General features: G+C 43.8%; 1 protein-coding gene across 6 annotated transcripts in view; it reads left to right on the top strand.

Annotated features, from left to right (window-relative positions):
• Positions 1-22,486, top strand: part of PKNOX1 (PBX/knotted 1 homeobox 1) — a 69,972-nt gene extending 47,486 nt beyond the window's left edge. For 4 of the 6 annotated variants that reach the window (XM_066259286.1, XM_066259283.1, XM_066259284.1 and 1 more), the window contains 4 exons: positions 5,256-5,384; positions 10,182-10,258; positions 14,702-14,874; positions 16,790-22,409. In XM_066259286.1, the coding sequence (XP_066115383.1) occupies positions 5,256-5,384; positions 10,182-10,258; positions 14,702-14,874; positions 16,790-17,001 (591 nt within the window). In that variant the 3' untranslated portion in view covers positions 17,002-22,409. Of the gene's footprint in view, positions 1-5,255; positions 5,385-10,181; positions 10,259-14,701; positions 14,875-16,789 lie in introns of all 6 variants that reach the window. The other 2 variants (XR_010729221.1, XM_066259287.1) reach the window with 2 other exon arrangements.
• The last annotated feature ends 1,800 nt before the right edge of the window (positions 22,487-24,286 follow it).

The following is a 24,286-nucleotide window of genomic DNA, read 5'->3' as shown; positions in this document are numbered from 1 at the left end:
GTGTTCTTTAAAGTGTTCTGTGGCCTTTTTGCTGTGCTCTTGTTGAGCCAGAGCTTCAGGGTGTCTGGGGCAATTTCTTAATACCCTGAGACACCTCGGTAAGAAACCTGAGAGTGGGCTTCCCTTCCACTCTCCACGCTGCGCACTGACAGCCTGGCCTCAGGAAGGCTGGTCTGCTGCTCCTCCCCGTGGGCCACCAGCTCCCAGAGCACTGGGCAGCTTGAAGGACAGAAGAGTCAGAGCTGGAAATGCGGTGGCATGTCATGACCTGGGGTGGTTCTACGCTGTGTATCTTAGGTAAAATGAGATTGGACTTGGTGGACCCCAGATCCCTCTAAGTTCTAGAGAGAGAGACACACACACACTTTTATATTTAGCTGGGTTTAAATCAGAAAGACAGGCCCTGGCCGGTTGGCTCAGCGGTAGAGCGTCGGCCTGGCGTGCGGAGGACCCGGGTTCGATTCCCAGCCAGGGCACACAGGAGAAGCACCCATTTGCTTCTCCACCCCTCCGCTGCGCTTTCCTCTCTGTCTCTCTCTTCCCCTCCCGCAGCCGGGGCTCCATTGGAGCAGGGATGGCCCGGGCGCTGGGGATGGCTCTGTGGCCTCTGCCCCAGGCGCTAGAGTGGCTCTGGTCGCAACATGGCGACCCCCCAGGATGGGCAGAGCATCGCCCCCTGGTGGGCAGAGCACCACCCCATGGTGGGCGTGCCAGGTGGATCCCGGTCGGGTGCATGCGGGAGTCTGTCTGTCTCTCCCTGTTTCCAGCTTCAGAAAAAATTAAAAAAAAAAAAAAAAATCAGAAAGACAGTGTTTCTGTTACCCATTCTTAAGAGCATTGATTTCCTTTTGTATGTTCCTTGTCTTTGGCCTGCACAGATGTTTTCTACGTTCTTAACCACTTTGAGGCCCTGTCTGGGAATGTGGGTGTTTTCCTGAATCAGATAGCACATTCTTGGGGTCCTGGGATGTGCATGGGGGAGGAGCAGCGTCTGACCCAGTGCCAGTCAGCGGTGGGCAGGGTTCTAACTCTCTCTTCCTTCAGCATTTCTAGGGGAAAGTCTTTAATTATACTTCTAATACAAACCCATTTACAAACACTTTTTGAGAAAAGAACTAAACAGGGGTGAGATTTCACTGATGTTTCTTCCTCCCTTTTACCCCTCCCATTTCCCAGCAGAGTCTTACTTCTGCAACCTTAATCAAGTTGCTGTGTCATAGGTCAGTGTCCAAGGTGCTGATAGGCTCATAACAGATGACTGGCAGTTTCTGCCCCACCCTCAGCGTCCCCCACCTTTTAGTCTCCTGGGGCAACCACTTTAGGTCTTTTAGCCATTTCTTCTGTTTCTTTCCTCTTTGTTTCTAACTAAAAACCTTGCCTCTTAACTCACCTCTTAAAACATCTAGTTTTGGCTTTTTGTCTTGGTCCATGAGCCTTACTCTGCCACCCTCCCTTGCCATGCCTTTTTGTGTGTCCTTCCCACTCATTTATGGAGCAGTGTAGTAAAGTCTGCTTTTAGTATTGACATCATCATGTGAATTCCAGTTTCTGCTGAGCAGAGTGTCTAACCATGGGGACAGCACATTTGTGGTTCAAATGCTTGCTTCTTCCCAGGCAAATCAACAGGTTTTTCCCCTTTGCTCAGGGTCCCTGGTGTTGATGACTAAATCCTCCAGTATTCTCAGTGACACCCCATCCACCCAGCCTGGGCACTATATCAGGCCAGTGTCATCTAGGAGCTCTTAGCCCTGCTCGTTTCTAGGCTCTGATCTCCAGCTTGTTCTCTGTCCAGGCTCCTCATACTGCATGTCTTTGGACTTGACCATCACCTTCAGGATTCCTTTCTCCCAGAGCCTATGTCTTCTACATTGTTGGCCTTACTGTCCCCTTTGAAAAGTTCTGGAGACAATATGTGTGGGAAGTAGACTGTGTTGAGACTTTGCAAACCTTAAAGTGACTTGATTTTGGTCCCATTCTTGATAGGGAATCTGTGTACATGTACAGGTCCAGGTGAGAATCCCTTCCCTGGACGTGGGGAGGTGTTAAGTCCATGTGTTCTAGTCTCAGTGTTTCTTCTGGGAAGGTCGGTGTTAGCTGTTTCCCCACTTGTAGGACACTTCCTTTTCTCAGTTTGTGGTGCTGAGTACTGCAGAAGGACCTCATATTTTTTGTTCTAGGTCATTTCCTTAAACTCTCTGAGACAGCTCTTCCCCCGCCACCCAACATGTACATTCTCTCTTTCTAGGGCCCTTAAACTGACCATTGGCCCTTCTAAACTATCTCTTGATTTCTGTGCATTTTTGTATTTGTATTCCCATTGTCAATTTTTTGCCTACTTTCTGAGAGAAAGGATCTTCCAACCCCTGTAAAAAGTTTAAAATCTTCAGCATAATTTTAATTTCTAATACTCTTCTTTACCCTCTCTGCATCCTATTTATGGTTCATGGTGGTTGCAGTTTTCTTTGGTTTCTGTATTCTTTCTGTTTTTATCTCAGTTTATTCACTTTGGTGTTTGCTCTTGGTGATGGAAGCTTCCAAGTGTTTGGAGATACTTGGCTGTAATTTTTTTTTTAATTTTTCTTTTTATTAATTTTTTTTTTTTAGAGAGGAGAGAGAGTGAGAGAGAGGAGGGGGGGAGGGAGGAGCAGGAAGCATCAACTCCCATATGTGCCTTGACCAGGCAAGCCCAGGGTTTTGAACCGGCGACCTCAGCGTTCCAGGTCGGCTTTATCCACTGCGCCACCACAGGTCAGGCTTGGCTATAATTTTAAATGTAAACATTAAAGCTGTTTGGTGTTTTTCAAGTGCTAGGCTTTGGCAGGCTAGCTTTTGGCTGGCTGACTCCACCTGCTGCCAGTCCTCAGTTATTTCTTCCTTAGATTCTCCCGAGAAGGGCTCTAATCACTGCAGACAGAAGCACAGGGACTGCGGGGGAAGTGGCTAGGTCTCCCGTTTTGTGTGTAGACTTCCCTCCTCCTCTCTCCTAGCCCTGCCCCTCACTCCTGCCCTCCAGCGTGTGCTGAGTCTGCAGCCTCTGGTCTGCTTCTTTGGGGAAAAAAAACCAAGTCTCCTTTAGGGCTGGGGGCAGATCTGTCATCAGCAGAGAACGATGGGGTGGAATTGGAGGTCTCACTGCTTCTTAAACTGACTTTCAGTTAGTTTCCTAGACAATCCCTGTCTTGTCCAGTCCCAGGCATTGCTGTAGCCTGGTGGGGGTGAATGGACTCTCGCTTGCTCTCTTCTCTCGAAGTGGTTGGTGCTCTCAGCCCCTCCTGGAGGCATCCTCAAAGTGGAGTCACGGGCCATCCCATCATCACTTTGCCTATTAATAAGCCTACATTTGCTTTAACCCTGCACAAAAAAGCAACACTGAGGCACATGCAAAGTTTCATGAAGAACATATATTAAATGAGACAGATGAAGCAAACAAGCTAAATTTTGGCCCTGGTGCTTTGGAATTAGTTTTAAAAGTTCATTTTCCATTTTTTTCCTGTCCATGAACATGAGTCTACAGGTGATGCTTAATACCATTTGCTTTCAGATCTCTAACAAACACATTCCAAAAAACAATTATGTCTCTAGTAATAATCTTGCATTTTAAGAAATTTTAGTTACTATTAGGGTTTTAATCTCTCCTTCAGGTCATAAATTTTTTTTTTTTTTTCATTTTTCTGAAGCTGAAAACAGGGAGAGACAAACAGACTCCCGCATGCGCCCGACCGGGATCCACCCAGCATGCCCACCAGGGGCGATGCTCTGCCCACCAGGGGGCGATGCTCTGCCCATCCTGGGCGTCGCCATGATGCGACCAGAGCCACTCTAGCGCCTGGGGCAGAGGCCACAGAGCCATCCCCAGCGCCTGGGCCATCTTTGCGCCAATGGAGCCTTGGCTGCGGGAGGGGAAGAGAGAGACAGAGAGGGAAAGCGCAGCGGAGGGGTGGAGAAGCAAATGGGCGCTTCTCCTGTGTGCCCTGGCTGGGAATCGAACCCGGGTCCTCCGCACGCTAGGCCGACGCTCTACCGCTGAGCCAACCGGCCAGGGCCAGGTCATAAATTTTATGTCTATTTAGATGTTGGTGTTCAGGCTTTCTTTTTATTTATATATTTTAGAAAGAGAGGAAGGGAGAGAGAGACATCAACCTGTTCCTATTTGTCCCCGACCAGGAATTGAACCCTCAACCTTTGTGTATTGAGAAGAAGCCCTGACCAATAGAGCCATCCAACCAGGGCGGTGTTCATGCTTTTTAAGACTGTATCCAACATGATGTAAATCGAGAGGAAGTACAAATAATATAGTGAAAACCTCTCCAAAGTGAACCTCCAAATTCTCTAAACTATGTTTATGAGTACGTTATACTGAAATCGACCTATGGGAGTATTATTCATTTATTGTAAAGTTAGATTCACACGTATGTTCTAAAGTAAAGCATGACTAACAGCAGGGTTGTCTCTTGTGTCTATAGTGGTATAGTGACTCTTGCACAACGTGCTTTGCAATTATGTGCAGGCCATGTAAGTGGACCTGCACAGTTCAAACCCATCTTGTGCAAGGGTCCAGGGTATTTTCTTTCCTGGTCTCTGCAGTGACTGCTGTGACACCGTCTCTGCAGGTATGCTGGGAGGGAAAGGCTGTGCCTGGGAAACATGCCAGGGCCTGAGCAGGGCTTTGTCATGTCAAGTCTTTCCTCAGGTTTGCCTGAGACACTTATCTAAGAAGCATTGTGCACATCCTTTCTGTTGAAGTGGAATGACAGGAAGTGTTTTATGTGTTTCTCAGGGACGAGGGGAGCTGTATTTCAGTGGCTGCAGAGGCCGTCCCCTCAGCCTTCACTCTGTGACCCCTTTGTCTATACTTTATTGCTGATTCCTTCCCCCTGTTCATCCGGCTTCCTCTAATTAAAACCTCGGGTGTTACCACATCCATTCCTAGAGGATGCGAGATGAGAACAGGTGGTGAATGAGAGACACGGGATCACCTGTCTGCAGGTAAATGACTCGGCCTTCTCAGTGTTCATCTCCTCTGCCTCGCCAGACAGGAGGCCTCTGCATATCTGAGACACTAGTGTAAAGAGTTATGTGGCCGAGAAACCAAACCCAGAAATCAGCCTGAGCAGGGTCCACTGTCTGTGCTTCTACAATAAACAAGTCAGTTATCCCTGAGAGCCTTGGGTATTTTCTCCATCAGAAGTTGTGAGCTACTTGGATATGTCATAATTTTCTATGTTTTCTAACATTATTTTTCAATTGTTTAAAAGCTTCAGTTACAGTTGAACCAAGATTTGAGCATCTTGCATCAAGACGATGGCTCATCTAAGAACAAGAGGGGAGTTCTGCCGAAGCACGCCACCAGTGTAATGCGGTCCTGGCTCTTTCAGCACATAGGGGTACGGCCACAGGGACCTCACACTTAGCCACACCCTCCACCAGGCTTGCTTTCTGGCTTGTTTTCTAGAAAAAAAAGCTGCTTATATACACTAGTAGGCCTGGTTTTAAATATCTATTTTGTTAGCTGTTTATATGGGTTGAGTGCAGGACAGAAGGGAGGGTTACCAAAAAATGGAGGCCATCACTTTAAGAACTTAAAATAAATGAAGGGGACCACTGGTGAAAAAGGGAGTCAGTTCAGTCTGTATTAATCTTATGTGTGCACGTAAGAGAAGCTACTTGTGAAGGGTGACTGGGGTAGAGTGAAGTTAATTAGAGAAGTGGGCAGAGAAAAGATAACATTTGGGCAAAACCTTGGAATATAGCAATGATTTCTATATGGGATTTTTAAGGAAGAAGTGCTAAGAAACCCCAAGATAGAGCAGGAGAGTTGAGTGTATGGATAGAGGGGTTGGCAAATGGCTTGTTGAACTTGATGTACAGTTGGGCCAGTAGATAGTACTAACTCATCCCACATTCTGTCTGAGTGCCTGGTTTCCTCACCAGGGTGTGACCATGTCCTGGCTATGAGTACATCTTGTCTTGGGGAGCACACACATGTTTTTGGGTTTAATGGGACAGACTCATTACTGGGCTGAGCTCCTCAGCCCTCATAACACAGATCTCAGGGAAGGCCTGTGACCCAGAGCAGCTCTCAGGAGTGACTTCCAGTCTGATGGCCAGGGTCAGGAGTGAAAAGGGTCAGAGGAGCAGGCGGGGACAGGGGCAGGATAGTGGATGCTCCCTGCTGAGTTATAGCCATGTTCAGGCAGGGGTAGAGCCCCCAGATGCTGGAGGGACAGAAGGAAAGGAAGTTCCAGCCAGGCACTTCTATCCATGGTCAGTTTTCTCTGAGTACAGTGGCTGCCTGCTCCTTCAGCAGCCCTTGCCCCCGGGTTGTCCCTGAGAGCTGGCTGGCCCCTGTATCTGCCTCACCACATCAGTGCCATGCCACATATTTGTGTCCCCGTCTGCTGGCTGTTTCCTTGCCAACCTATCTTCTTCGTCTGCATTCTCGTGCTGTTGCTGTTGCTGTCAGTGGATTGTCTGTCAGACCCACGTCTCCCCATGCCCTTTCTCTGCCTTCACCCTGTCATAGACCTGAAGCCTACATTGGTCCCTTGGCACCTGTCTCCATCTGTGCCCCGACTATGAGCCCTAAGACCAGCACCCAGTCTCAGTTGTGTCGCTCCCTTTTCACTGTTTCACACCCCTGTCCCCTTTGCTCTAGCTGGCATTGGGATCCTCCCTTGAGGAGTAGGGGCCTGATAGCAGTGATGTCAGTGAGCAGTCCTGGGAGGGGAAGGGGGTTCCTCCTTTTCCTGAGGGAGCGCTGGGCCCTTAGCTTCTCTCTTCTCTATTGTCTGTTCTCCGTGAGGCCTTTCCGACCAGCAGGACATGACAACAGGTGTCAGGGGAGGGAACAGTGTGACTGTGTCTAGAAATTTGTCTTTAAAAGATACACAAGAAAATGAAAGCTTTTATGAATAAAATAGTACAATGATGTTCATTATCCTAATGAGAAATGAGTTAGTATGTGAATTAGAACCTATCAATTTGATGGAATGTTATATAGCTAGTTAGCATGATAAATAGGGGCTGTGAGCACTAGGAGGTCACAGGTTGCTGACAGTAAGTGAAAAAGAACAGACATTTAAAAATATGTTGTGATTATTACAACCAATGAATATAACTATGATAAAATGATTAAAATATACACAAATAAGTGATGGGATTGGTTTTCCAGTTAAGTTTCCTTTAATGTTTTTGGTTTTTTTTTAATAAATTTTTATTAATGGTAATGGGATGACATTAATAAATCAGGGTACATATATTCAAAGAAAACATGTCTAGGTTATTTTGTCATCAAATTATGTTGCAAACCCCTCGCCCAAAGTCAGATTGTCCTCTGTCACCCTCCATCTAGTTCTCTGTGCCCCTCCCCCTCCCCCTAACTCTCTCCCTCCCTCCCTCCCATGTCCTCCCTCCCCCCCCACCCTTGGTAATCACCACACTCTTGTCCATGTCTCTTAGTCTCATTTTTATGTTCCACCAATGTATGGAATCATGTAGTTCTTGTTTTTTTCTGATTTACTTATTTCACTTCTTATAATGTTATCAAGATCCCACCATTTTGCTGTAAATGATCTGATGTCATCATTTCTTATGGCTGAGTAGTATTCCATAGTGTATATGTGCCACATCTTCTTTATCCAGTCTTCTATTGAAGGGCTTTTTGGTTGTTTCCATGTCTTGGCCACTGTGAACAGTGCTGCAATGAACATGGGGCTACATGTGTCTTCACGTATCAATGTTTCTGAGGTTTTGGGTTATATACCCAGTAGAGGGATTGCTGGGTCATAAGGTAGTTCTATTTGCAGTTTTTTGAGGAACCACCATACTTTCCTCCATAATGGTTGTACTACTTTACAGTCCCACCAACAGTGAATGAGGGTTCCTTTTTCTCCACAGCCTCTCCAACATTTGCTATTACCCGTCTTGTTGATAATAGCTAATCTAACAGGAGTGAGGTGGTATCTCATTGTAGTTTTGATTTGCATTTCTCTAATAACTAATGAAGCTGAGCATCTTTTCATATATCTGTTGGCCATTTGTATCTCTTCCTGGGAGAAGTGTCTGTTCATGTCCTCTTCCCATTTTTTTATTGGATTGCTTGTTTGTTTGTTGTTGAGTTTTATGAGTTCTTTGTAAATTTTGGATATTAGGCCCTTATCTGAGCTGTCGTTTGAAAATATCAGTTCCCATATAGTTGGCTGTCTGTTTATTTTGATATCAGTTTCTCTTGCTGAGCAAAAACTTTTAATTCTGATGTAGTCCCATTCATTTATCTTTGCCTTCACTTCTCTTGCCATTGGAGTCAAGTTCATAAAATGTTCTTTAAAACCCAGGTCCATGATTTTAGTACCTATTTCTTCTTCTATGTACTTTATTGTTTCAGGTCTTATATTTAGGTCTTTGATCCATTTTGAATTAATTTTAGTACACGGGGACAGGCTGTAGTCGAGTTTCATTCTTTTGCATGTGGCTTTCCAGTTTTCCCAACACCATTTGTTGAAGAGGCTTTCTTTTCTCCATTGTGTGTTGTTGGCCCCTTAATGTTTTAATAATTTCTAAAAACAATAGTCCTGGTCATAGGTTCAGTTAAAATGCTACTTTTTTCTCCTTTGAAGTGTTTTCTAGCTTCTTGACCTCATTTTTCTGAAATACTGTTCTATCCTTGTAGTTTTCCTAACTCTCCAGGATAGCATTTATTACTGGTGATTGTTTTCTGGTTTTTATATTTATATTTCCTGTCTCCTCTTGATTTTGTAAGCTTATTAAAGGGCAAGAGTAATATTCATGTTTCCATGACCTCTAACTCAAGGCTATACGCTGATTCATAGAATCAAATGGAGTTACTGCAGGTCAGGTTGAGGAAACAGACAGCTGCTGCCAAGATCATTCTGATGCTATTCCAATGTCACCAGCATGCACAGTGATGTTCCCAACATACTGAGTGTTCACTTAAAATAAAAACCAAACCCCCACCTCCTGACTGTGTTGGTGCTGTTCACCTGCTGGGGTCTCAGTCCATCCAAAATAAGAGACTTCGGTTCCTGTAGGTTTTAGAGTAAATGTTTTATTTGTTGCTACACATGGATAATAATCAGTCTTGGAGAAAATGTTTATTATAATAAGTAGAACTTATTTTCCTTTGGTACTTTTGTAAATTTTGAGATTTACTTCTGTTTTAATTCTGTTTTTTAAAAGTGAAATGTTTTGGCCCTGGCTGGTTGGCTCAGTGGTAGAGCGTCGGCCTGGCGTGCAGGAGTCCCGGGTTTGATTCCCAGCCAGGGCACACAGTAGAAGCACCCATCTGCTTCTCCACCCCTACCCCTCTCCTTCCTCTCTGTCTCTCTCTTCCCCTCCTGCAGCCAAGGCTCCATTGGAGCAAAGTTGGCCCGGGCGCTGAGGATGGCTCTATGGCTTCTGCCTCAGGTGCTAGAATAGCTCTGGATGCAACAGAGCAACGCCCCAGATGGGCAGAGCATTGCCCCCTGATGGGCATGCCGTGTGGATCCCGGTCGGGCGCATGCGGGAGTCTGTCTGACTGCCTCCCTATTTCCAACTTCAGGGAAAAAAAAAAGTGAAATGTTTTAATCATACATAAAAGAAAGAGAAATAAAACAAATGCCGCTACCCCATGTGGGTTCTTTAGTGACAGTAAACAAGAACCTAGTAGGGACTGTTGCTGAAAAGCCTTAGAGGATGTCAGGGCATCCAGTGTCCGTTTCTCCTCAAGGTCCCCACATAGATACCTATCACCTGAAGTGACCATGGACCAGCCTGCCTGGCCCCTTTCCTGCCGCCTTGTGAAGCCAGTGTTAGGCTGGGGGAGTTTGTAAACTTCCCACACCTCAGCTTCTTCATCTGTGACAGTTAGGTGGCGACCATGTCTGTCTCAGAGGCCATAATGAGGAGCAGTAAATGACTGTAGACTGTGCAGGGGTGAGGGAGACGCGCCGTGTCTGCTGTCCAGAGGCCTCATGGGTCCCAACCCCACCATCTGTCCACACTAAATGGGTGCAGTTCAAGGTTCATGAACTAGATATACCTCAGTCAGGCTGACACAAAACTACAGCTGTATCAGGTGCTTAGAACAGTGCCCACAGTGATAGCGCTTGATGGGGTACCATTGTCATGCTGAGTTCTTTTTGAAGACTGAAGTTTATGGTAACTCTTCTTTTTGTTTTTAGCATCCCTACCCAACAGAAGATGAGAAAAAACAGATTGCTGCTCAGACAAATTTGACACTACTCCAAGTTAACAACTGGTAAGCCATGTCCGTTTTCAGAAATTGTGCCTGTCAACATGTTAGAACTCTTGGAAACACTGGCACTAATAACTGGTGAAATTTGGTTGAAAATATGAGTTCTTTTTTTTTTTTTTTTTTGAAAATATGAGTTCTTTTAACGAGCAACACCCTTTTATCAGAGTGCTGGGCTTGGTGGCATGTACTTAATAAATCAGCACACACTTTTTTTTTTTTTTTTTGACAGAGACAGAGTCAGAGAGAGGAATAGACAGGGACAGACAGACAGGAATGGAGAGATATGAGAAGCATCAATCATCAGTTTTTCGTTGCAACACCTTAGTTCATTGATTGCTTTCTCATATGTGTCTTGACCGTGGGCCTTCAGCAGACCGAGTAACCTCTTGCTCGAGCCAGCGACCTTGGGTCCAAGCTGGTGAGCTTTTGCTCAAACCAGATGAGCTCACGCTCAAGCTGGCGACCTTGGGGTCTCGAACCTGGGTGCTCCATGTCCTAGTCCAACGCTCTATCCACTGCGCCACCGCCTGGTCAGGCAGCACACACTTTTAGCTTACATTTTTTTTGATCAACACCTCGTTGTGGACCTTTTGACTACATTCTACTTCCCTGATTAGAAATGTGTTTCTCTATTGAGTTTGTGTCCCCAAGCCTCCATATTCCCTTAGAAACATGTGGCTTTTGTGGTTGAGCTTCTGGGTGATGGACAGCTGAGAGGCATCCTGACCTCCAGTGGCCCTTGGCAGCTCTTTCACCTTTCGAGACCTTGTATCCTTTGTCAGTGGTAATTGGGGGAGGTAGTTCCTCTACTGTCCAGCAGGTCCCATGAGTGCTGAGAGGGAGACGCTCAGGATGATGATGATTTTATTAATGCAATGTCCTGCTCTGGTTCTTATGTCACTTGTAACTGGGGACACCTGGACCCTGACCATGTGCTTTCCCTGCAGTAAAAGCCGTTCACATTACTAAGTGTTGTTAAGGTCAAGGGTGCACTTAGCCTTGGTCAGTCATTCCTCTCATGTTTACTTATTTATTGTTCAGACATAAGAACTGATTTCAGCTTAATAAAATTGGCATGCAAAAAAAGAAAAGAAAATACAAATTGTGCCACTTCTAAACATGGTTATATTCTTATTATAATTGTTAAAACTTTAACTTGAAGGCCAGTTAAGTTTCAATATACATGATAAAATCTTCCTGTTTATGCAATTAAATATGCAGGAGGTATGCTTTGGCATTGCATTAAATATTTCTATTTCCTGCATTTTAGCCATTATTTTTTATTTGGGTAGCAATAATAGACCATCCTATTTGAAATATTTCTTACTAAAATTATAAATAGAATGCTAACAAAAATCTAAAGCTTTTAAGTACGTTGTCACTGCAACGTTTGTAATGACTTGCATGTGCTCAGTTTTCATGCAGTCTTAGGTTGAAACTTCCTGTTTTGATTTAGTGATGATAGTGATTGATTGGGATGAGTGCTAGACACAGAGTTTCTTCCTTAAATATTCTGATGCTTTGTCACTGTTCCATCATCCCCTTTCCTTTTTCATTGATTTCCTCATGTTCTCTAACTTGCTACTCTGGATGTTCACAGAATTGTCTTATCTAGAGGTTTAACATCAACTTATAATTTTTAAAAATACTAACAATTTAATAACATGACTTTTGTAAATTCTAAAATGTCTAAAATCTTTTAATTAACATTTGTAGCTACTTTTACTCTTTGTGACTTTTTCTTCACTTTTTTTTGTATCTATAAAAATTACTTCATGGACTGAGATTAAACACACCCATGATGAGCACATGCCTCTGCCTCATACATAGCAGCTTTGAATAAGAAGGGTAAAGAAGTAGATACTGGGGGGTAACAGCGGGCCTCTCTTCAAGGTGCCCTGGCATTGGGGATCTTGTAGGGCTGTCATTGAGGTCTTCCAGTCCAGGTCATGCTTATGCTACGGGGGCAAAGAGTGATAGCAGTGTCAGTCTGTTCATTATTATCATAAGAATGTGTCCAAATGCAACTTATTCAAGTAAAATGTTTGTTTTCTTGACTGGAGAGAGAGAGAGAGAGAGAGAGAGAGAGGAACATCCATCTGTTCCTATATGTGCCCTGACCAGGGATTGAACTGGCAACCCTCTGTGCTACAGGATGATGATGCTCTAACCAACTGAGCTTTCTGGTCAGGGCCAACTTTTTTTATTGATTGATTTTAGAGAAACAGAGGAGGTGGGAGAAGAGAGAAGCATTCATTGTTGTTTCACTTAGTTGTGAATTTATTAGTTGCTTCCTGTATGTGCCCTAACCGGGGATCAAATCTACAACCTTAGTGTTTTGGGACGATGCTCTAACTCAGTGGTCCCTAACCTTTTTTGGGCCATGAACCAGTTTAATGTCAGAAAATATTTTCACGGACCAGCTTTTAGAATGGGACGGATAAATGTATCACGTGACCAAGACAAGCATCAAGAGTGAGTCTTAGATGGATGTAACAGAGGGAATCTGGTCATTTTTTTAAAAATAAAACATCGTTCAGACTTAAATATAAATAAAACGGAAATAATGTAAGTTATTTATTCTTTCTCTGCGGACTGGTACTAAATGGCCCACGGACCGGTACCGGTCCACGGCCCAGGGGTTGGGGACCTCTGCTCTAACTGACTGAGCTAACTGGCCAGGGCCATCCAAATGCAATTATACATGTTCTTGAATCTTAGAGTTTTAAAGTTAAGCAGCCTTAGAGCTGGTCCAGTTCTAGTTCTGTCATTTTGCATGTGAGGCATTAGAAGAGAAGCTGCCACCTACTGAGAGCCAGAGCAGAATCTGAGTCTAAAGCGAGCTTTTGTTTCTGTTACATTCTGGATGTGGCTACTCGCTATCACCCAAGGTCAGCTTTTAGTAAACTAGCACAGGTAACTCTAGCAAGGGGTCAGTTACCTTATCACTCGTGCTACTGAGAAAAGGCGACAGAACAGCTCCCTAGGCATGGTTGGTGTGGCTGTTTCTATGCTGGGTCAGGGTGATGTGTGAGTCTGAGCAGCTGCTGCTGAGACCAGCTCTGCGGGATGGCCATTGCTTTCCCTTTGTCAGAGGTTATGTGGGAGCCACTTGGCTGATGGTGTAGAGGGGCCGGCACAAGAGGCATGCACATCGAGGTGTTTTCTGAGCCCTCCAGAGACTGAAGGAGAAAGACCAACCAGCTGCCTCCTAGCCTCACCCTCTCTGTTTCCCCACATTTGGAGGCAGTGGCTTAGATTGTGAAAGGAATGGAGATTGAAGATGCAGCCTTTGTCTTTACACATTTAAAATTACTACTGTTTGTGCGAAACCATGTCCTGCCTAACTTGCCGATCGTGTGTTTCTGCTGCTCTCATTTTATGTGGCATCAAGTCATCAAGTGAGTGCTTAGTCTTTAAGAGCAGCTGAAATCTATTTGTGACTTTGTCATGGTGCTAGCATGTATCTAGGACAGTGTAGTGACTTGTGACTTCTCCATCTAAGAAATAGCTCATCACTTGGAGTAGCTTTTTGAAAACTCTAGCTTCAGACCCATGCTCTGTGGTCAAGGCTGGAGTCAGTGCTTAAACATTGGGGCCTTATCCTCACCAGCCCCCGACTTTGTGGGATGGGCAGATGGAAACACACAACTAGGCTGCAGGGACATGGTTTTGCTGCTTTAACCTATCTCTCCCTTAGAGAAAATAACGACATTCACAACTTTGACAGGATCATCAATGTAATAATGAATATCAAATTCACAAATGGACTAAATCAGTTAAAGTGGGGGAAGAAAAAGGTAACACAGAGGCATTGGTTTTTATTCAAATGAATTATTTTTAAAACATCATGCCCAGTTTTTCTGGTCACTTAGATAATATGCTTGTCACTACTCTAAATACCTGCTATAATAGAGAATGTGTATTATTCTGATCATTTTTGTATTATCAAATTGTAGCAGCTTGTTTACTGGAAGGACTTTGTTAACCTCTGTAGGAGTCTTTATTTATTTATTTATTTATTTCATTTTTCCGAAGCTGGAAACGGGGAGACAGTCAGACAGACTCCCACATGCGCCCGACCGGGATCCACCCGGCATGCCCACCAGGGGGCGATGCTTTGCCCCTCTGGGGTGTCGCTCTGTTGCATCCAGAGCCATTCTAGCGCCTGAGGCAGAGGCCACAGAGCCATCACCAGTGCCCGGGCCATCTTTGCTCCAGTGGAGCCTTGCTGCGGGAGAGGAAGAGAGAGACAGAGAGGAAGGAGAGGGGGAGGTGTGGAGAAGCAAATGGGCGCCTCTCCTGTCTGCCCTGGCCGGGAATCGAACCTGGGACTCCTGCATGCCAGGCCGACGTTCTACCACTGAGCCAACCAGCCAGGGCTTGTAGGAGTCTTTAAAAACATCGTTTTGATGAAAGTTCTTTCTTTGTCAATCTCACACTCAGGTTCATCAATGCTAGAAGACGAATTCTTCAGCCGATGTTGGATTCTAGTTGTTCAGAAACTCCAAAAACAAAGAAGAAAACTGCTCAGAACAGACCAGTTCAGAGGTTTTGGCCTGACTCCATTGCGTCAGGAGCTGCACAGCCACCGCCCAATGAGCTTGCTATGTCAGAAGGTACAGGGGCCCAGGACACATGTGTGTGATACTGCAGGGCAGGCAGTGAACCATAAGCACCGTTGCTTCCTGTGAGTTTAGGGAGCATGAACCAAGGTGTGCGCACTTGTCTATTTCTGCACCTGAAATGTGAGGAAGCGTCGTCCTGAGTGCCTGCGTGTTAAGGGACTAAGAGGACACTCATAATGCTCATGGAACATGACCCACTACAAGACAGGACAGTGTTCTCTGTCCTATGTCCTCTCGTCTTTTTCTTCACTCTCAGGGCAGAGGACAGCATTGTCACCTTGCCATTACCTGGCACTCGCCCTCTTTGCCCTTTTAGTCTCCTCGGCCCTTGTCTTGTTTTGGCTTATCCCCTTTGACCTGCGGTGACCTCTCTCATGTGTTCAAACATCTTTCTGTTTGGTATGCTTGTATTTTTTAATGTATATTGATGGTATTACCATCTCATTCTTTTTCATTCTCCTTTTTATTCGCTCAGCAGCATGACTGTTACTAAATTAGCAATGTCATCCTTTCCCTTCAGGGACTCCCATTGCTCTACCGTTAGGTGGTTAAAAGTTACCCAGTTGCTGACATTCTTTCAGGTTTCGGATTCTTTTTCTCTTTCTCATTGTGGATTGTCTCTGTTCTTACCTGTCAGCTTTATCAGTCTCTTTCTTCTGCTCTATTTAATCTTCCTCTAAACTCATCCAGGGTGGTTTTTATGTTCAACATTGTAGTTTTCATATCTAGAAGTTCCATGTGAGTCCCTGTCTCTCATGGCTCTGTTGAAGTTTTGAACCCACAGAGTGCAGTTACAGTCACTGCTCAATGCTGTTCTCTGCTGACCCAGCCTCTGTTGGCTCTGAGTCCTGCTTCTGTGATGGGTTCTTGTTCCCAGAGTGCTCAATCCCAGGCGGATCTCCCTCACTATCATGCAAAGCATTGGGGTACTCCACCACGTTCCCCATGCTTTGGGTGTGTCCACTCTGGCTTGTGAGCTCTGGACACTGCTCTGTAATCTTCTCAGAAGGTCCTTTCCCCAGCCCCAGGTCACTTCCCTGCATGCACACCTGATCCATCCTCTGCCCAATGCTCAAGGCACTGCACAGCCACGCTGGCCTGGGCTTGGACAACTTGGGACAGCCCCTTGTGGTGGGCTATCAATCAGGCTTATTTTGTTTCCAGCTAACTCCTCTTGAGTTGTCTTGTATGCATTTAAGCCCTTGGCTTCTTCGTGTGGATTTTGATATGTAGTGATCCAACATTCGTATTCAAATAATTTATATTCAGGGTTTTTTTTAATCCAATAATTAGTTAGAAAAGTATTATTTCTCCCTCTTTTCCTTCACCCCCTTCAGAGAAGGCAGTCCTGTCTACTGGGAGAGAAACTCAAACAAGAATATTCAGTGAAAATAAATCTCTCCTCCATCCTGGCATCCGGTTTTCTCCGGGGAGGGCCCTTCTTTCCGGTTCCATGTGCGTGTTCCAGTACATAGGTGCTGTGGTACTTTGCACAAACTAGGATCAGTGAACCTCTTTTCCCAAATCTGACATGTATGGTCAGGTCTCCTCTGCTTTCACCACTTATTAATACACTGAGACTTCTGCAGGTGAGCACAGGAGGCCTAGTGCAGTTCCTGAGACAGGCAGGGATTAGTGTGGTCCAGGTTTTCTTTCTTTTTCCCCTAGTTTCCCCAGTTATGTCTGTGTGGGCCTTTTTCCTGCCTTCTCTGGTCTCTTGTTCTCTTGTGGTCCTATTTCTGCCCTGACCCTGAGACCTTCAGCAAGGCCTGAGGCCAATTCTAGACAGTTTTCTAAGACCCTGTTGAGCATCCCAGGGGTCTTAACTAGATATCAGATAAGCTGGCTAACAGTGTTTTCCTTCATTAAGCACTAATTTGAATAGTGACCTCTGTTTCTGCCACAGGTGCTGTTGTGACGATCACCACGCCAGTGAGCATGAATGTGGACAGCCTCCAGTCTCTGTCCTCTGATGGTGCCACCCTGGCCGTGCAGCAAGTCATGATGGCGGAGCAGAGTGAGGACGAGTCTGTGGACAGCCCCGGGGATAGCGGGGCCGCGCTCACCCCCGCCCACATCAGCGGGCTGGTCCTAGAGAACAGTGACTCTCTACAGTAGGGCCGGGGCCAGGACCCAGGGCGGCCAGGACCTGGGGTGGCGCCAGGACCCAGGGCAGCACTAAGACCTGTGACGGCGGGCCTGGCTTTTTATAGTTTGCACAGCAAACATTTTACACAGTTTTATCTCTGACCTGTTTTATATGTAGATATAGAAGAGTGCACTTTTGTATTTCATAGCAAGCTTCCAGAGCATCTGTGTGGTGCAGCAACTTCTTTCAAGTGCGTGTGTGCGTGTGTGTGTGTGTGAGTTTTCAAGAAAACTCTTTAAAGGGTTAATACTAAAAATGTGATGAATGACAAACACCTCCCTGAACCCCTAATTAGATTAATGAACAGTGTGCCATTTTTAAAAAAATTATGCAGTTTTAATTGAGTTCTGTGGTTCAAGCAGGTCTCTGGACTGACTTATTTGTGTAGCCCACAGGTTTGAAAGAAGCTTCTGCACCTTAAGCCACCAGAGCGAGGTGGACAAGACACGACAATAAGCCAGCGTGGCTCCGTGGTGAATGTACGGCAACTTAAATATCTTTAAGTTCTCTCATAGTCAGTGAGCCTGTTTCGTTTGCTATATATATAAAAAGAAACTCCTATTTTTAATTGCTGGAATTATTGGATAAAAAGCTATTTTTATAAATTCGTTATGAATTGGATTATGACTATATTGAGGATAAAATTTCTAGAGAAGAAACCGTACATGCTTACTATTTCAATTTGGAGTGTTATGAATTGACCAAATTTAATGAAACTACCCCAAATAGGTAGGGTAGTAATTTGCATTTACTACTTACTATACAAGAAACAACTATTTAATTAAATTTTGATATCTTCAAATTTTAGTTTATATGTAAATGCTCAGATTGCATTTTCTACTTAATCTAAGCATATATCTAAAGATATTTGCTAAATAGGACTTAGTTAAATGAAATGATAACCAGTAATTAGTTAAAGCTCATACCATACATATTTCAGTCTAATTTAAATTTGACTACAGTTAAATGGTGACTATACCATGTTAGCTGTGTATTTGTTTTAGGATTTTTTAGTCAGCCATATGTTATGCATAGAATGTTTATTATAAACTAATATAAAATGTCCTCTATTCCATTGGCACAGAACTAGGGTAAATCACAAATATTCAGCTTTTTTCCATAATTAACTGATGCCCATGAAATGACAGAAATGAACAGGACTGTGTTGACGGAGCGCTGCCCTCCTGCTGTTTGGCCCCACACATTACCCCCGGTCCTGGGATCGATCTTTTTTCCTTGTACACGCTACTCTGGAGTTTACAGGGTGCTCCCCTCTGCACATGAGATTTTGATATAATATTAGGACTTCCATTTCCTGGTGACAAGAGGAACCAATATCATATACTGGGTTTTGTTTTACTTTTGTCAATTTGATTTTATTTGTTCGCTTGCGAGTGGGGCTTTTTCTCAGAAAACAAGGGGCTTTGTTTCAGAGAGCAAGTGTATGCATATGTGATCCTAGCTGGACACCGAAGTTCAGCGTGTTCCTGGAGGAGGGTCTCACGGTTGGGAAAGTCCTTAATTCTTAAGATTCACAACAGTAACTGGCAATGAATGGATCAGGGTTACTTTGAGGGGCATTCAGAGCTAGTACAGTTTTGTTCTGGGACTGACTTTTCCTTAAAAATGTTTTAATTGATATTCTTCATAGGAAAGTACTTCCTAGATAACCTATAAGGCAGAAAGAAATAATAGAAATGTTAAAAAAAAAACATGTATTTCAGGAGCTTTAAAAAGAAAACTTGACTATCGACTCTTTTGGGGAGAGAATACCATTGTTAAACAGCTATTGACTGTCTTCCTTATTTATTGTACAAACAAGTTTTAGTATTTTAAGTCTACAAAACTTTAAAGGACCATTTAGCTCTACTTAAATTCTAACTTTGCTGGACTTTTCAAAATGTGGATCTGTGAAAAGCAGCCCTCCCCTCCTTTCCCCCGGCCCTCCCTCTGTCCCTCTGGGTCACCCTGCTCTCTGATTTAGTGAAAACATTCAGAGAATGTAGACTCCTTACAGGTCATGTTTCTCCCCTCCCCAGAAGCCATGATCGCCAGAGCATCAGATGGTTAGCTAAGGGCCACACACACCATGTCAGTTTGGATACAGCCATGTTGGGGTTCACGTTGGCCTGTACTCGGCCTCTGTGCTCAGTGATGGAGCGTGTGTGTCTACTGCCGGATCTGGTGTCTGAGCTGTGAGTTCTTAGTCACTGCCTCAAGGGTCTAGGGTAAAGGTCGTTTAGTGAGAGGGCACAATGGACAGACATCACCTGAGGTTTCTTTAACTTCTCCTGATAACCACCTGACATGGCGGTTTGGGTTCATAAAACCTCTGCCCAAAATACTGGTTTTTAATTTCTGCCTTATCAACACCTGTTCTCCAGCCCTGAGATATTTGAGAGAATCTGTGAAAATGCCACTTCTGTTGAGCTTTCATTATGAACAAATAGTTCCTTTGTTCTTGTTAAATTCTTCCCTTATGAGGCCCTGGCCGGTTGGCTCAGTGGTAGAGCGTCGGCCTGGCGTGCAGAAGTCCCGGGTTCGATTCCCGGCCAGGGCACACAGGAGAGGCGCCCATCTGCTTCTCCACCCCCCCTCCTTCCTCTCTGTCTCTCTCTTCCCCTCCTGCAGTGAGGCTCCATTGGAGCAAAGATGGCCCGGGCGCTGGGGATGGCTCCTTGGCCTCTGCCCCAGGCGCTAGAGTGGCTCTGGTCGCGACAGAGCGACACCCCAGATGGACAGAGCATCGCCCCCTGGTGGGCATGCCGGGTGGATCCCGGTCAGGCGCATGCGGGAGTCTGACTGCCTCCCCGTTTCCAGCTTCAGAAAAAAAAAAAAAAATTCTTCCCTTATGCAGGATGCTTTCAAATGTGTTTTGAGCCCCCAGATTAGCGTGTTGTCCCTGCTGCTCAGCGGGTGAGCAGGTAGCAGGACTGGTTTTGCCACACCCAGATGACTGTTACTGATGCACTGACCCAACTTTCATTCTTTTGGTTCCAGATGGTAAAACAAATTTAAGCATTGATCCCAGATGCAAAGTCCAGTGGGCCATGGCACCAGCTTGTTCACAGACCACGGAGCAGCGTTGCTCAATCCTCACCTCTAGGGCTTCAGGAGTCAGCTCCGTGTCACCTGTTGGGTGACTCGATTCTGACCTGTGTGAGAACATGTTGGAGCACTTTTTTCTTCCCGACAAACTCACACCCAGATGGTGTGACAGGCCCATTTTTGGCAGTTAGTGACAAATGACTCAGCAGTCTTCCCTTGTTCCAGTTATGTTTGATCCGTGAGCTGACAATCTTTAAACATGAATACTGTAACAATACGTGTTCTTGGATTGTTGTCTTTAAAAGGGATTTTTGTGAAACAATTGGTTTATCAAAACAAAAAAATTAAATAGAAGCACATTTTATTGATGTTTTATTTCCTAAAGCCTATGTCACCACAAGCTGCTTTTTCATGTTAAGTAATAAATTTAGTTTGTTGACATGTTTTGCTGGTGACATCTGGGGTTCATGGTGAACCCTGCACATTTTAAAAACTAGGATTTCTCTGCACTAGGGCCATTTACATTTTCATGAACCTTTAGTTTCTTTGGTTAGTCATTAGTTTTCTAGGAAAAAGTTAGAAAATTTTATTTATTTATTTATTTATTTTTGTATTTTCTCATAGATCTGATTATTTTGCTAGTCATGAGAAGAAAATGATTGATGAGTCAGGTACTGCCTTTCGTAGTTCCTGCTGTAACCTGCACGCCCAGGCAGTCCCTAGACACCCTGAGGAGGGCCGGTAGAACAGTTCTTCAATAATGGTTTCACTCCCTGAAAGTGTGTATTTAGAGGCTAATGTGAGTCAACAGACTCAAGTATGTTTAAAAATGCATCTGAAATTGTGAATCTTGCTGGAGATTAGCACTCACAGCTATGTTGTATATTGTTTCAGGAAATGTTCTGGTTGATTTGACAGAATGGAGTCTCTGTGTTGTCACTCCAGCCTCATTAGGTCAGAGGAGAGAGAGTAGATGTGAAATTTAGCCAAGTGAGGGCTCAGCCCTTGACTATCACCCCTAGGCTTCAAGTGCTTTGTTTGTAAAAGGGAAGAAATTGGTTTATAAGGTTTATTCTAGCTTAAAAATACTGTTTATGACAAATAAAATTATATCGCTATAGAGACCGGTTAATAAGTAATGATCTAGCAAATCCTGAAAAGAAGACATGTATGTGGTGTAAATGTTTAGTATTTCACATTTTGTTGCATCATACAGATGTCTTAAATAATGTATATTATGTTTAGCCCATGTGCATTACTGTATATACGCCCTAAGAAGAAATTCTCAGCACAAATGATTTTTGCCCCTTTTACAATTAGATCCCCTTACTTTCACCGAGATCTAAGATGGCAGTACCATTTTTAAACTAAAGTTTGCAAAACTTCAGCCCTGTGGCTAACTAAGCCCACGTGACTTACTGAATGCACACTGGTCTGGGAGATTGGCTCTCTCCATTGCACCAACCCCGGGCCAGGTTTGTGAGGAGGGTGCAGAGTGTCCTATCTCAGCAAGGTGTCCAGCTCTACCCTCGTTAGTCTCTAGTCTAAAGGACTAGTTAGTGTTGCTTAACTGGATAATTTAGTACATATTTTACATAAAGTGTTTAGAAAGCATTATCTTGCACAAATGCTTCTATTTTTTTTATATCATGATTTAAATGAACTCATGACTTCAGCCCAGAAGGCCAATAATGGCTGTAGTGCAAATTCCCTTATCCCAGCAGGTTTGAAAGAAGTGTTTAAATGATGGCCTTGGTTGCTTTAGACATTTTCAGAAAATGGCTAGTAGACAAAATAAGGTATATTTTAAAAATATTTTGCTGTATATTAACTCAATTTTTTTCTAATATTATCTCAACACAGCAATCCATGTCAGAAGTAAGTCATGATGGTCTGTATTCTGGGGGTGTTAGTGTAGTCCTGAGTTTGCAAACCAGGGGGTGTGCCAGTGAGGCTGGAGGACACACTCAGCTGAGTAAGCAAGCCAGGGGAGCTGAGAGATTGGTGTTTGTAGGAGAAGGAAAGTGTGGAGGACTGGACAGAGCCCCCAAACGCACCTGTGGCCTTGATAAGAGCAATGTCAGAGGGGTCGGAGCAGAGGCCGGGTGCCGGGGATCACAGGGTGACTAGGAAGCCAGGAGAAGGTAACACAGGAGCTTATCTTTGTTGCCTTGAGGTGAAGACATTTTAAGGTCCCAAATGTGAGGACAAGAGGACAAAATACCAGCGAGTTTGGGCATGTCCACAGGGAGGATTTCCGTTGAGTGAAGGAGTCATGGACTGCAAACTGGCGAGTCTTGAGAGAAGTCTTTCCCTCTCTCTTTTTTTTTTTTTTTAATTTTATTTTTTTAATGGGGCGACATCAATAAATCAGGATACATATATTCAAAGATAACAAGTCCAGGTTATCTTGTCTTTCAATTTGTTGCATGCCCATCACCCAAAGTCAGATTGTCCTCTGTCACCTTCTATCTAGTTTTCTTTGTGCCCCTCCCCCTCCCCCTTTTCCTCTCCCTTTCCCCCCTCCCCCTCCCCCCGTAACCACCACACTCTTATCAATGTCTCTTAGTTTCACTTTTATGTCCCACCTACGTATGGAATAATGCAGTTCCTGTTTTTTTCTGATTTACTTATTTCACTTCGTATAATGTTATCAAGATCCCACCATTTTGCTGTAAATGATCCGATGTCATCATTTCTTATGGCTGAGTAGTATTCCATAGTGTATATGTGCCACATCTTCTTTATCCAGTCATCTATTGACGGGCTTTTTGGTTGTTTCCATGTCCTGGCCACTGTGAACAATGCTGCAATGAACATGGGGCTGCATGTGTCTTTACGTATCAATGTTTCTGAGTTTTGGGGGTATATACCCAGTAGAGGGATTGCTAGGTCATAAGGTAGTTCTATTTTCAGGTTTTTGAGGAACCACCATACTTTCTTCCATAATGGTTGTACTACTTTACATTCCCACCAACAGTGTATGAGGGTTCCTTTTTCTCCACAGCCTCTCCAACATTTGCTATTACCTGTCTTGTTAATAATAGCTAATCTAACAGGTGTGAGGTGGTATCTCATTGCAGTTTTGATTTGCATTTCTCTAATAACTAAAGAAGATGAGCATCTTTTCATATATCTGTTGGCCATTTGTACTTCCTCCTGGGAGAAGTGTCTGTTCATGTCCTCTTCCCATTTTTTTATTGGATTGTTTGTTTGTTATTGAGTTTTATGAGTTCTTTGTATATTTTGGATATTAGGCCCTTATCTGAGCTGTTGTTTGAAAATATCATTTCCCATTTAGTTGGCTTTCTGTTTATTTTGTTATCAGTTTCTCTTGCTGAGCAAAAACTTCTTAGTCTGATGTAGTCCCATTCATTAATTTTTGCCTTTACTTCTCTTGCCATTGGAGTCAAATTCATAAAATGCTCCTTAAAACCCAGGTCCATGAGTTTAGTACCTATGTCTTCTTCTATGTACTTTATTGTTTCAGGTCTTATGTTTAGATCTTTGATCCATTTTGAGTTAATTTTAGTACAGGGGGACAAACCGTAGTCGAGTTTCATTCTTTTGCATGTGGCTTTCCAGTTTTCCCAGTACCATTTATTGAAGAGGCTTTCTTTTCTCCATTGTGTGTTGTTGGCCCCTTTATCAAAAATTATTTGACTATATATATGTGGTTTTATTTCTGGACTTTCTATTCTGTTCCATTGGTCTGAGTGTCTACTTTTCTGCCAATACCATGCTGTTTTGATTGTCGTGGCCCTATAATATAGTTTGAAGTCAGGTATTGTAATGCCCCCAGCTTCATTCTTTTTCTTTAGGATTGCTTTGGCTATTCAGGGTTTTTTATAGTTCCATATAAATCTGATGATTTTTTGCTCTATTTCTTTAAAAAATGTCATTGGAATTTTTATGGTAATTGCATTAAATTTGTATATTGCTTTGGGTAATATAGCCATCTTGATTATACTTATTCTTCCTAACCAAGAACAAGGAATATTCTTCCATCTCATTATATCTTTCTCGATTTCTCTTAACAATGGTTTATAGTTTTCATTATATAAGTCCTTTACATTCTTTGTTATGTTTATTCCTAAGTATTTTATTTTTTTTGTTGCAATTGTGAAGGGGATTATTCTTTTGAGTTCGTTCTCAGTTGTTTCATTGTTGGCATCCCTCTCTTTTTTTTTTTTTTTTTTTTTTTTA

Source organism: Saccopteryx bilineata, chromosome 2 (genome assembly GCF_036850765.1).
Source record: "Saccopteryx bilineata isolate mSacBil1 chromosome 2, mSacBil1_pri_phased_curated, whole genome shotgun sequence".
In the NCBI taxonomy this organism is placed as follows: Eukaryota; Metazoa; Chordata; class Mammalia; order Chiroptera; family Emballonuridae; genus Saccopteryx; species Saccopteryx bilineata.
Note: the sequence above shows the minus strand (reverse complement) of the source record. Positions and strands in the feature narration are given on the sequence as shown.